The sequence below is a fragment of the Sphaerodactylus townsendi genome, linkage group LG03 (genome assembly GCF_021028975.2).
Source record: "Sphaerodactylus townsendi isolate TG3544 linkage group LG03, MPM_Stown_v2.3, whole genome shotgun sequence".
In the NCBI taxonomy this organism is placed as follows: Eukaryota; Metazoa; Chordata; class Lepidosauria; order Squamata; family Sphaerodactylidae; genus Sphaerodactylus; species Sphaerodactylus townsendi.
In genome coordinates this window covers 60,528,000-60,541,608 of record NC_059427.1, presented here as the reverse complement: position 1 = coordinate 60,541,608, position 13,609 = coordinate 60,528,000, and the positions used below count along the sequence as shown (strand labels likewise).

At 39.9% G+C, this 13,609-nt stretch overlaps 1 protein-coding gene across 3 annotated transcripts in view; it reads left to right on the top strand.

Annotated features, from left to right (window-relative positions):
• The window catches only part of PPARG (peroxisome proliferator activated receptor gamma), an 85,930-nt gene extending 72,634 nt beyond the window's left edge, over positions 1 to 13,296 (top strand). For all 3 annotated transcript variants that reach the window (XM_048492219.1, XM_048492217.1, XM_048492216.1), the window contains exon 7: positions 12,839 to 13,296. In XM_048492219.1, the coding sequence (XP_048348176.1) occupies positions 12,839 to 13,086 (248 nt within the window). In that variant the 3' untranslated portion in view covers positions 13,087 to 13,296. The remainder of the gene's footprint in view (positions 1 to 12,838) is intronic.
• The last annotated feature ends 313 nt before the right edge of the window (positions 13,297 to 13,609 follow it).

The window sequence follows — 13,609 nt, the reverse complement described above, 5'->3', positions numbered from 1 at the left end:
TTGAGAGGTAGCCTGGAACGAAACCAGGGATCTGATAGATATCTGGGGTCACAGTCAATATACAGAGAGTGTTGGTGAAAAGCCAATGCATTATGGAGACTTATGAAAGGGTGGCCAGGGAGATCGCATTGAAATGGCACACAGAATGCTGGAGGAATGCCACAGAAAAACTGTGACCCTCAGATATGAATATAAGAGGGTTGTGTCACGCAACTCAGCCTCTGGAAACAATCCAACAACTTGCCTCTTCTTCAGTGAGCTTGATTTACTTGAAAGGCCAATCGATCCAGGAGAACCACATACAACTTCATCTGCGCTGAGCCACAAACGGTTGGCTTGTCATTCCAAATGACTGAAACTGCAAGGATCAAAAGGATCAAAACTAGTGAGTGGAGTGGAAAGGCTCCCTTGTAGGCCTTCTCCATGCATGCTCTGCAAGGCATTAGATGAAGGTTGCTTGCTGCCGGGCAACTACCTGGATGCTAAGGGGCTCTTCCCTGGCCTTTGAATAAGTGGCTGCAGTGAGAGCTCCATGACATGAGGAAAGGTGACTGGGCTCCAGCAGAGGGCAGGTGGCCAGCAGTAGTGGAACCAGAGGTGGGCAGGCAGGCTGCAGGCAGCACTGGGAGGGAGACAGAGTAAAAGAAGAGTATACATGTGTCCCAGTTTGCCACTCAGCTGCTAAACCCTGCAGCCCCAGCCCGCCTCACTGCTTACTGCCCTCTACCCTCACCTCGGGTTGCCAGGCTTGGGGGAGGGGCAGCCATGGGCAGCAGAAACCCAAGCAGTGGATGGCTGACTGCGGCAGCAGAAGCAGGTGAGTGGGAGGTGGAGTCGGGCAGGGGTAGGCATAGTAAGAACAGAAGGCGGCAGGGAGCACAATGCTCCAGCTCCTTGCTCCTGGGGTGAGAAAGGAGTGGGTGGCAGCCAAAAGCGCCACTCCCCACCCACACGACACTAAAAGGTTGCACTTGGGGCTTGAGCCCCTGGCAGCTCCTCCCTGCAGATGGCCACTGTGGTGGCACAGCTTGTGGAAACCCTGCCCCTATTGCACCAGTTTGTGAGGGTCCTGCAGCTGGTGCAGCAGTTTCCTCATGCCCTGTAGCTACTATACCAGCATCCAGGAACCCTGCAGTCATGGCTCCCAGAGCAAGGGCAGCTCAAGAAGGACAACCCAGAGGGAGGACAGCTGTGGCACAACCAAGGCTGGCAGTAGCCCAGGCCATAATCTAGGCAGAGGAATGGTCAGCTTGTGTAACTGAAAATGCAGAGGAGAGAGGTGAGAAAGAGGGGTGAAGAGTGACACAGAAGTAATGGAGAGGAAGAAAGGGGGGAGAAGATTGTCAGAAAAGAGGTGGGGGAAGAAAGAGGGGAAAGACTGAGGGGAAAGAGAAGGCAGAAGAGGGAAGGAAGCAAAAGCAGGGTGCTGACACATTGTTGATCCTGTCTGTCTTGAAATGAGATTATTAAATTATTTAAAGCACTTCTATGCCACCTTTTCACTCTACTCAGGGTCCCCGAGATGGTGAACATTAAATATGTTAAAGATTAAAACATTAAAAACATTAAAAGCAATATTTAAATACAAATATATAACAGTATTCAAAAGTAATATTGTAAACATTTCAGCAAAATTCTCAATTAAATTAGGCCTAATAGAGAGATATTGTTTTAAAATTAGTGATGGTGGTTATTTCTTTGTCACCATGCAAAGTTTCCATGGCAACATTTAAAAGCTTGCTCCTTTTCCATGTTTTACCATGTAGCACCATTTATATTCAAAACAGGAAGTCTGGATATAATCTCTTGAACTGCTGTTCCAGACCCTTTCTTGATCTGTCTAAGATCAGAAAAAAAGGAGCATTCTGTACTTTGTAGTAGTTGAAATCCTTTGCTACACCAGATGAAATGTTTGCTCTATATCTTCACCCCACACCGAGTCTAGCTAATACAGAAAATTTGCTTTATTGACTCTTCAGATGTGCAGACTATGCTATCTCTCGTATGAGAGTAGTAATAATTTAGAATGTCTGTTCAATCAGTACACACAACTATTTGCAAATATTCTCATAGCCCCTGATATTTAATAGACTTTTTTTTCGTTTTATGGATTTTTACAATTTTAGTTTGCACAAAGGAGACAAAAGCTGAGATTGTTACCTGTGAAAAGGTCCAAACAAAAGTACAAAAATTATTGTTTCTAAGTTTCATCACTGCCCAACCCTTCTATCAGGGATGATGCTGCAGCCACTGTCAGCTTGATTCCTTAGTTTTAATGGCTTCTTGTGCAAAATAGAAGTATGACATAGATTAACAGACACTGTTTGCAGGTATTAACCTTGCCTAGTAGATCCCTTAACAGCATTGGGTTTTCTTCTGAAAACTTAGCACAAATCTGAGAACTAAGTGATTACAGTTCAGTGCATCAGTTGGTCCCAGAAGACCTCTGTATGGGGACCAGATGTAGATTGGAGCTGGGCAGTGGTGGGATCCAAAAATTTTAGTAACAGGTTCCCATAGTGGTGAGATTCAAACTGTGGTGTAGCGCCAATGGGGCTGGGCGGGGCACGATAGGGGCATGGCCGGGCATTCCGGGGGCGGGGCATTCCTGGGCAGGTCTGTGGCAAGGACGCAGCCACTGTGCCGCTCCTTGGGCAGGAAACGAATGCACGCAGGCGGAGGCTGCCATGCATGCCGGTGCACCTCCTGCTAGACTGCTTCAAGTTCTGTGCACTACTGCTGAGAGGAGGGGCATAACTAAGGCAAAAATCACGTGGCAAAATAACCAATTAGTAATCCCCTCTTGGCACACACAAATAATTAGTAACCTACTCTTGGGAACCTGTGAGAACCTGCTGGATCCCACCTCTGGAGCTGGGGTGCAGTGCAATATACCATTTTCCTGCTTTAATATTACACAGGGCAACTTTAAGCTCCACTAGGGAAATGCTAGTTTCCCATATTGTGCTGCTTCTTTTTTAAAGCAGTCCAAAAGGAAATAGTACAGCACTGTAGCCCCAATCCATATTGCTTGCCAGAGATGATTTTAGATCCAAATAACACAAACTAGACTTCCAGTCACAGATCTCTGTCCTTTATGACATTTGGGCCTTAGAAGCCAAAGCCTAAATAAGATTAATAGTGGTGTCTTTCTTGATTACCTATTTCAGTTCAAAAATAGTAGTTGAACACAAATGATATTTCTGGAAAAATAAAGAAACATGGAATGAACTATTTTAACTAACCACAGGCTGTAAATCTAAATATAAATGCCTACTTAATTGAGGCACAGCAGTTAATTGTTCCCATTGTTTGTTAATTAAGTACATAACTGTGTCATTTTTCCCAGTTTCTTTCATTGTGGTTTCTCTTGACATGTTGAGATTAATGTTTTAATTTGCTGTCACCCAAGAACAGAAAAATATAAAATTATTTCAAGAAATGTCCCATTTAAATTAATGATTAACAGAGAGCTATTCAAAGCTAAACTGAACTCTTCTTACCTTTTACTTTGGGAGTATTCACTGCAGTTTGAGAAAACATGAAATACTCAGATATAAACTGCCAGAGTTCTATTAAAGTTAATTCAAGTACATGTCCTTTGCTTTGCAACCTGAAATCTCTGATTTTCACTAGTGAATATCTGCTTTGGGAGGGGTATTGCTACCTTGAGTAGAAATAAACACTATTTGTAGTACAATTGTTTGTTACAGTACTTCCCATTATATGCTGAGTTTCTAAGCAGACTTTGTCAGGTTTTCCCCATGCTTGCTGTTGCTGTTCTAACTAAGTGATCAACCAAGTATTGACCTGAGAATTTTGATAAAAATTGAAGATCGGCAACACAGAGCTCAATCTGGATTTTAAGTACCGTAATCTATGCAGTGTAAACTGGACAGGAAGCAAGTGCAGATCCTCTGTTTTTTATGATGTCCTTATGATGCATAGTTTCTTCATATTCCAAGGCCTGGCAAAGGAAGTACAGGGCTGTAGTGAACTCCCCTTTCATTTGTGCCTTGTGACTTTGCACAGGGTAAGAATGATGCGAATACATTTAAAAAAAACACCTCCTATGAGGACTAATCATATTGATACCCACCTAACACCTTTTTATTAGGGCCATCCAAAATGGCTCTGTGCATGTACAAAAAACAAAGATGTGGCACCATTCACCATGAGGCCGAAACTTTTGGATAACTGGCTCTCTAATACAATTACCATGGGAAATTTTAAAGACAGCAACTATGCAGTATTTTGACTCTATTTAAATAATGGCCAATCCATGATAATGTCAACTCAATGCATGGCAGTTGTGAAAAAGGCAAAGTCTGTGCTGGGGATAATTAGGAAAGGAATTGAGAATAAAACTGCAAAGATTGTCATGCCCTTATATAAAGCAGTGGTGCGACCGCATTGGAGAACTGTGTTCAGTTCTGGTCGCCACATTTCAAAAAGGATATTGAAGAGATAGAAAAAGTGCAGAGAAGGGCAACAAGGATGATTGAGCACCTTCCTTATGAGGAGAGGCTGCAGCGTTTGGGACTCTTTAGTTTGGAGAGGAGAGACGTCTGAGGGGGGATATGATCGAAGTCTATAAAATTATGCATGGGGTAGAAAATGTTGACAGAGAGGAATTTTTCTCTCTCACAATACTAGAACCAGGGGGCATACATTGAAAATGCTGGGGGGAAGAATTAGGACTAATAAAAGGAAACACTTCTTCATGCAACGTGTGATTGGTGTTTGGAATATGCTGCCACGGGAGGTGGTAATGGCCACTAACCTGGATAGCTTTAAAAGGGTCTTGCACAGATTTATGGAGGAGAAGTCGATTTATGGCTACCAATCTTGATCCTCTTTGATCTGAGATTGCAAATGCCTTAACAGTCCAGGTGCTCGGGAGCAACAGCCGCAGAAGGCCATTGCTTAAACATCCTGCATGTGAGCTCCCAATGGCACCTGGTGGGCCACTGAGAGTAGCAGAGAGCTGGACTAGATGGACTCTGGTCTGATCCAGCTGGCTTGTTCTTATGTTCTTATGTTCTTATGTTCTTATTCTATTTCTGAAATTACTGTGAAAGTTTGGATTTTGGAAATCTAGTTTGGATTTGGAAATCTAGTGTGGCAAAATATGCAAAGGCCAGAGTGAGCAATTTGAGTCCAGTGCCAAAGGTCATGCATTTGAAAAAAAAGGTCAAGTAGTTGATTTAAAAGTGGAAACAGATGTAAACAGTTCTCTCCCTCTTGTTCTGCGATGTGAAATAAGTATCCCATGACTTGATATTATTGTGCTGTGTATTTCCCCAGCACTACTTTGGCAGCCATGATGTTGGCAGTACTAAGGAAACACGCTGGGTAGTGACATCAAGGCATGGGTTAAGGTGCATTGTATCACATGGAACTAGGCTTGGTAACGATCCTGGTCACAGCCCAAGAACCACTGCAAATGTAATATATTCTCACCTGCCTATACTCCTCAACAGAAAGGCAGTAGCATCCTGTACCAGCTGTACAGCAGACATACAGACTTCTATGACTACTGAAGGCAATGGACTTAGCACAATGCAATTCAGATTAGGATGGCACTGCTACTTTCCAGAGTTTTGTCAAGGGCAATCCCATATAAATCATATTGTACAGGTCTAATTTGGTCATACAGTTGGCATTCTCCAACTGGGGCTTCTCCTGGAATTAAAGTTGATCTCCAGTCAGTTACCCCAGAGGTTACCTCAGTTACCCCAGTTACCCCAGAGGAAATGGCAGCTTTGCAGGCCAGACTCTATGGCATCATATCCTTGCTGAGCTCATAGCACTCCCCCAATTCCACTGTCTCTAGGCACCATTCCCAAATATCCAAGAATTTCCCAAGCTGGAGTTATCAACTCTAAGTCTGGAAGCTATGAATTACAGGAGTGAGACTTCAAGTAAGATTGCAGATATTTATGTTACTGAAAGACAGCTGTTAAGTAACCATTTCAATAATCCATGGACTTAATGGACACTGAAATGAAAAGCACTTTCAGATCAAGAATTAAATTTATACTTCAAATACATTATTATACTGCTCTTTCCTTTCAATATGTGATTCTTGAGCCTTATTTGTACTATTTATTAAGTGGTTACTTACAAACCAAACATTTATTTTCAGATTTGTCTGGTTTTCTAAAATACTGATCCTGGCCTATTTAGAGCATTCCAATAAAAGTGTTGTTTCTGTAATCTTTTTAGAGTCACCAGGTATGTTTTAAACCTGATTTGTGCTGTGCTTATTGAAACTCATTGCACAAATGCTGAGTCATGCCAGAATTGTACCAACATGATAAGAATCCCTCTCAGTCAAAGGCTTATTCATAATGACTTTCAGTAGCAATTACTCCTAGAGATAAGAAATGCATAGTAATTGTGCATGCATACACGGAACATAAAGTCATCCTTAGGAACATTCATAAATGAATGATTAACAGAAAGGTCAGTTAACTTCAAGAACATAAGGAAAAAAAGCTTTTGAGAATGACTATCCATCTAAATTGTTTTAGCAACTTCAGGGTTACCCTTCGGACTTTATTGTTAAAACTTTTACATAATTTGGAGGATGCCTCCCCAAGCAACACTCTCCTCAGTTCCCACCCCTAGATCTCCAGGAATTTCCCAAATCAAAGTTGGCAACCTTAGCTTTAGTAGGCTTGTATGAAGGAGTCAGTGGAAAATAAGTGTGAACATTCATTTTTAATTCATTGATATAACCTGTATATCTTAGGTTACTCTTCTGGTAGGTTGTCAGTCTTGGCTGGCAATCCCCAGGAGCATTGGAAGGGGGTAGAGACTGCTGGGATGCCATTTTCTGTTCCAAAACAGGAATTGATTTTCTGGCATTGTTCAATGCCACTCTCCACCCCCGCAACCACACTGAGTGGGGGGATGGAAATCCTCAGTAAGAGTTTCCCCACTGGCCCAGATAGGTGGCAACTATAGAAGTTGGGGAGTAGGCCTAAGATAGATCAAACCATTTAGTGTAGCATCCAGATGCTTACAGTGATGTCAGCTAAATGTCTTTGTAATTGAGAGCAATCGCTTGCTGCCATTGCATAATCCCAGAATCTGGTTTTCAGTTATATAATGTCTGTGTCATGTCAAAGCAATTCGAGATTCTAGTCATCACCACATTATTACTTTTTAATTATATACTCAGTGAACAGACTATGAACAAACACAGTCACCAAAAATCAGCAAAATAAACAAACTATAAAAGTAGCATACTTTCTAAATTACAAATTTACTGCTAAAGGAATGGTCAGCTCAAGAGTAATTGATTTATCTGTATCTTTCTCAAGCCTTATAGAATTAATGTACTTTGTCCTGGTTTATGAAAATACAGCACAATTTAATCAATCTATTGATTTTTCTGTCACCACACAGCGGTGAATTCTATAAATGAATTATGATTGCTTAAAGGACTTGGTTCTATCTATTGTAATCCTGTTACCAGTAATATCTATTCTTTAGCCTACTGTTGATCCATAAGAATCCTGCTCTATAATCCTGGGTAAATTTACTTTGATGAGCCCTTTGGGGGTGGGCTGTTGAAAAATTTAATATAAAAATAAAATAAAACATGAATGGGGATATAATATGTGTGATTAAGAGTACAATCTAAAAGGGTGGGGGATGGAAGCCACATTGGAAATGGCAGACGTGTTGTGTTGGCAGATTCTACTCTACCTCCCCCACTTCTTTGGATTGGATTGTTAATGTATATGGCTACATCATCTTTCCGTTGTGTTTCTGTTTGTGCCACAGCTCTCATGACATTGAAAATTTTACACAGAATCCAACCCAATGTGTACTGTCATCTCTACAAACAAGCTTATTGATAACTCTTAAAGAAATCTAAAATGTTGATTAAGGACTTACCTTTGCAGAAGCAATGCTGAATCTTCTTCTGCGAGGCCCATATACTTTCCCACCATTTTATCTGGAATAGAAGTTACCAAACAGATAATTTCCTGATTTCTCCATAGATCAATTTTTAAATTGATGCAGCATTGTCAATCTACCAATAAGTAATCAAGTTTAGGGTAATATCCAATCCCTTTGTTAGAAAGATAATTGATTCTTATTTTCAGAGCGTCACTACGTATGTCTGTAGTAGCACAATAGAAACCAACAAGTCCAGTAGCACCATAGTAGCACTTCTCCAACAAGATTCTGGAGAAATTATCTTTCTAGAGTCCAAGGTACTATCTGACAAAAAGAACTTTGACTTTCAAAAGTTCATATCCCAGAAACCTTGTTGGTCTGTCAAGATGTTACTGGATTTGAGTTTCTTAAGAATATTTGAGTGGGTGATGTCCAGTTTGGTGACATTTTCCTAGCAATTCATTTTATGTTGGGCAGTTCAATCTTGATGGGTGGAGCTGAACACTCAGAAGGAGCAGCAGAGGGCTGCACTGACATGTTTGTCCCCTCCGCCAGTGCAAAGGGTGCCCCTGCCAGCAGGCAGGCAGAGGTACCGGCAGCTGGCTGTCTTCCAGCTCCACAGCTCCAGAAGTCCAGTCCACCATGGAGCAACACCAGCAGCCATTTGAACTCCAGCATTGGGGAAAGGGCATTCCCAGAGGTGGAGCCAGAGTTAGTTGGCTTCCATCAACAGTCCAGTCCAGGAATGCTGGGTCCCAACCCCTTTAAACTAAACTTAAACCAACGAAAAGTGAAGCATAAGCCATTGGCGACAATGAGAAGATTTGGGCAGTGGAAGGAATTTCTAGTTTCCCTCCCTTCTGCGCCACCTGAAACTCCTTTAGAGGCAGTGCAGCATTGTTTTCTCTGAGCTGCCACAATTCCTCCCTCCCACAACTGAATTGCACTGTTAATCTTCCAATAAGTTCTAGAATTGCATTCCTTATATATCCCTATTTATCAAGTCCCCAGGTCTTTTGATGATTGTATGTTCCATTTTTTCTAACATAACTACACAAATTCAAAGTTAATGCCATGATCTCAAAAATGTCTTTTTTGAAAATAATGAAGATTTCGATTTTATTTTAGAAAAAGTATCACTACAATACAATCATTTTTATTGAGGTACATGAATGAAAAATTCAATCATTTTCAAATACACTGGAAACTGAAGACATATATTTTATGCAGGCATGTCTGAGTTTATTGCTTTACAGTGAGTCATATCCAGCTGTTTGAGTATATCCTTTCTAATTGTTTAAAACTGTGCTATCTCATCAAAAGGCTAATTAGCAACATTTTTGAACTGTAAAAAATCCAAGTTGTTGAAACATATTTGGAAATATATATTGTGCTATCTGATATACAAACAAGTAGAGACATCAATATTTTTATTACGTGAGTTTTATAATTGTTAAATTAACTGGGCGGAATTGTGTGTGTGTGTGTTCCTATCTAGGTGGCTTTCTGTCTCTACTTTTTCATACACCAGGATTTTGACTCTTTTATTATATATAGAAAGTACAGAATAGAGGGACTGCATATTTCCTTTGGTTAAAATAGTAGTGCTGGTGTTCTTCTATTTACAAAACAATTGAAATATTTTCAGGGGCAGAGAAGGATCAAAAGTTTCAGTGGAGTCCTAGAGCATCGCCCTAGCACAATGATGTCACTTCTGGGTTTGAGCCTGATGTAGCATTGTGGTGACACTGCTATACCTATTCACATATCTCTGCCCCTAAAAAGCTTCTGTCTTGTGCTAGCACTGGTCTGGCAGTCCTAGAACCCTTGTGAGTTGTATGTGCTTTGATTAATGGGTTCCAAGTAAACATCTGAAAAGGGTGTATCTGTTCTGTTAAACCAAAAAAGCTTTCCTAGGCATCCTCATGGACTATGTTTAATGACTGGATAGACCCTATAGATTATTATGTAAGATTCTACATATGAAAGAGCCTTCAAGAGCTTTAATTCATTGTTTATAGAAGCCTGATCTTGATCTTTTGAGGCATTCCTTATATATCCATATTCTTCTAAGCTCTTTGACTTCAATGAGTTTAGAACAGTGCACTCTCAGTCATTTCGTAGTTCATAGGACCCTGCTGTAAATCATCACAAAAAGTAACCAGTCCTTTTTCAAATATGTTGTTACTCTCTCTTTCCGGTTTTAGGCTTTGTTTTTGTTTTGTTTTTTTACTTTCTCCAGAGTATGTTATGTGAGCTCTGGTAAAAATATATTTGTCATAGTTTTAGTGAGGAAGATTTATTATAAAAATGCTTAGTTCAGATAACATGTGACAAGATTTGCTAATCAAGTGAGATACATTAATGAAGCAAATTGACCTATAATGTTCTTCTCTAGTTCTCAAGATGATTAAGTAAGGCTTTAAGGCAGAGGTGGGATCCAACCAGTTCTCACCACTTCTCTAGAAGTGGTTACTAATTTTTTATGAGTGCCGAGAATAGCACTGCCCAATAGGGACTGGAGGTGTGTGTGTGCGGCGGTGCCACTGTTTGAACAGCGGTGTGAAAATGGTGTAAACTCTTTTATACCATTTTAAACCCTTTTACACCATTTTCACACCGCTGTTTTTGACCCATGCAGAATCTGTCATATTGTTGAAGTTCTAAAAGATTCAAACCGCTCAGGAAACCATTCCTTCTGCTCAAACTCTTAAGACCTAATGTGAGGGAATTAGACATTGTGATGAAAGGATGGTATTTGCTTCATTTGTTCCTCAGTTGTCCAGAGCTGAACCTCAGACTTTTGACTTTGGAAAGCCCTTATGTTGATCTATGCGAGTACAATCCGGGTACTGTATCAGTATATATAAAAGGCTAGCTGTGGTGGTAATGACTCACTTCTAGCTGACTCATTTCCACCCCACTTCCATCATGGACAACTCATTTCCATCCAAATGCCATGTGTACATAGCTTGGGTGCAGGGCTTACACAGAACAGGTAAAAAACAGCACAAACAAAACAGCAGAATGATGCAGCTAGTCATTCTCTTGGAGATCAAGTCCTCGTGCCTGGCCGAGCCACTAAGGCTGTCGCCTGCCCACTTCCACAAGCTCTTGTTGGTGTGGGCAAGGCTGCTGAGGCAGCAATTCCAGTGGACTCAGAAGAGACCAAGGTGGGGCAATGGCAGCAACCGCAAGCAACATGAGAGCGCCCCTCTGCCTGCTGTTCTGTCATTGTCATTAGCTGGGGGAGCCTATGGAAATGGGGAGAACTCTCCAGCTTCACAGATACCCTGCTGCCCCCCCACCCCCCGTAAAACTAGGATCCAGCTTGAGAAACAACAGTTTTATAGAAGCAATTGTATTTTTTTCACCCAACAGACTTTATTGCTAGTAGAGATGTAATTTCTCTTTCTGTACCTGATACCTTTATTTATCCAAAACAGACGTATTTTCATCCAAAACAACTTGGGTTGGTTCAAATAGCCTTAAACAGACCACATTCAGCCTGTCAATTTAGTTTGATGACCTAGCAATCTGATTTATTAATGTCTGCTTTGCAGTATGCACATGTTGGGTTCTTGTTATCTAGATGCTTTTTCCTGTGCCCAAGCAAGGTTATGCATTAGCAAGAAAGGCAGCAACTGGCAATTGTTGAACATGAACATGTTACACATTGGTAAAAACATTTAGTCAGGTCTTCAACACACGTGCTTGTAGAATCTCTTAGCATTTCTTTCTTTCACATTTAGCATGGAACAAGTATTAAAACGTGTGTTAAAAAGTTGTTTGGGGCTGTTTTACTGAATTTTTACTGAATCCACTTTGAATCTCAGCTAGAAAGAAGGGCAATAGACATAGTAAATAGATGGAAATAAATCTGTGCCAATGAATTAGTTTTAAAATGGCTGTCTTAAAGGGGAGTTAAAATTTCACACCAACTTTTTAAAATAACGTGAGCAAATGATGGCTAACAAAATGCAATGTAATAACTGTATAATAAGTAAAAAATATGTGAAGGAATAGAACGATGCTATCATTGCCACCCAATGGGAAATGGAGGATTTTTTTCCTGATTCAGCTGTGTCATCCCACCATCAATCCTTTATTAATCCACAGTCTATCAGCCTTTCTTGTGTATACAAGTACGTCTTTGTACAAATTACATTTTCATTGAAGATGATTATATCTTTCACAGTACATTGTATGAACATTCCACAAAGATATATATTTTTGTCTAAAATATCTTTCTAACAATATAAAACAAAACTGTTTAAGCTTAAAATACTGGAGTGTGACCCAACTGAGACTGGTTCTTTACATGGTTGGAAATTGCATTATTGTAATCATCACTAACGTTCTGTCAAAATTAAATAATATTCCAATATTTCAAGCTTTAAAAGCTTTGTTTTATACTGTTAGAAAGATTTTTCAGTGCTGATGGTATCTAAGGTGCTACTGGACTCAAATCTAGAAAACAACGTCCTGGATGTTTGTCAAATCCTGCAAGAAAATCCATAGGGTGAATTATTACAATAGCACAATATCTAATTATCTTTCCTTGATTCCACCATAATGTATGAAATCTCTCTGACATGGATAGCTGCTCAGCAAATAGCATAATGTGTGTAATTGTTCCATCATAGCATTCCCTGAGCAACAAACTGGTCTGTACTTGCAAGGCTTTTGCGATCTCATTCTATGACAACTAACACATGCTGGCATAGATGATTCTGTGCTAGCCAGATTGCATTTAGGATAATAGGTAGATGAACCCATCCTGTCCTTCAGCGCAGAGTTTAATTTGTAGTCCTTGGATGAACTGTGCTTAGCATAGGGCTGGAAATATTTTAGAATTCTCTTAAAACAGGAATAAAACTGAACTCCTGTCTAAATAAATATGTGCTTTGTTCATGCCTAGATCGCCCTGGATTGCTGAATGTGAAGCCCATTGAAGACATACAAGATAATTTGCTGCAAGCTTTAGAACTCCAGCTAAAACTAAACCATCCTGAATCCTCACAGCTGTTTGCAAAATTGCTGCAGAAAATGACAGATCTCAGACAGATTGTAACAGAGCATGTGCAGCTGTTACAAATCATAAAGAAAACAGAGACAGATATGAGTCTTCATCCACTTCTACAAGAAATTTACAAGGACTTGTATTAAGGGCAACAGAGTTTTTAATTAATTGACAAGATATACGTTCTTCAAATTGCACTATTTCTTCAAAGAGGGAAATATTACATGCCTACAAGATTACTGTGAAAAAAACATTTTGAGAGAAAGAGCATTACTATTATAGAACTATTTTATTCATATTGTTTATAAAGACACATTTACAATTTACTTTTAATATTAAAATGTCTATATATCAAATTTTGGCAGTATTTTCAAGATTACTTTTTTTAAAAAAATGTCTTATTTCATAAACCAAAATTGCTTATCAATCTGATTAAAACATATCACTAAGGTTGGTTAGCTGTGCAGTTAAATTTTCAGCATCTCTAAATTGTATTATTTGCTGTGGAAAGCATTTTGGTACTTTATGCAGTTACATAACAATATACCAATAACAGGTATGGATCACTGCATCTTTCTAGAAGAGTTAAATTATTCATGTTTTATACACACAGCCAGTGTCACTGGTAGGCTTAAGTTATCACAGCTGGAGAATCCACTCAAAGTGGCA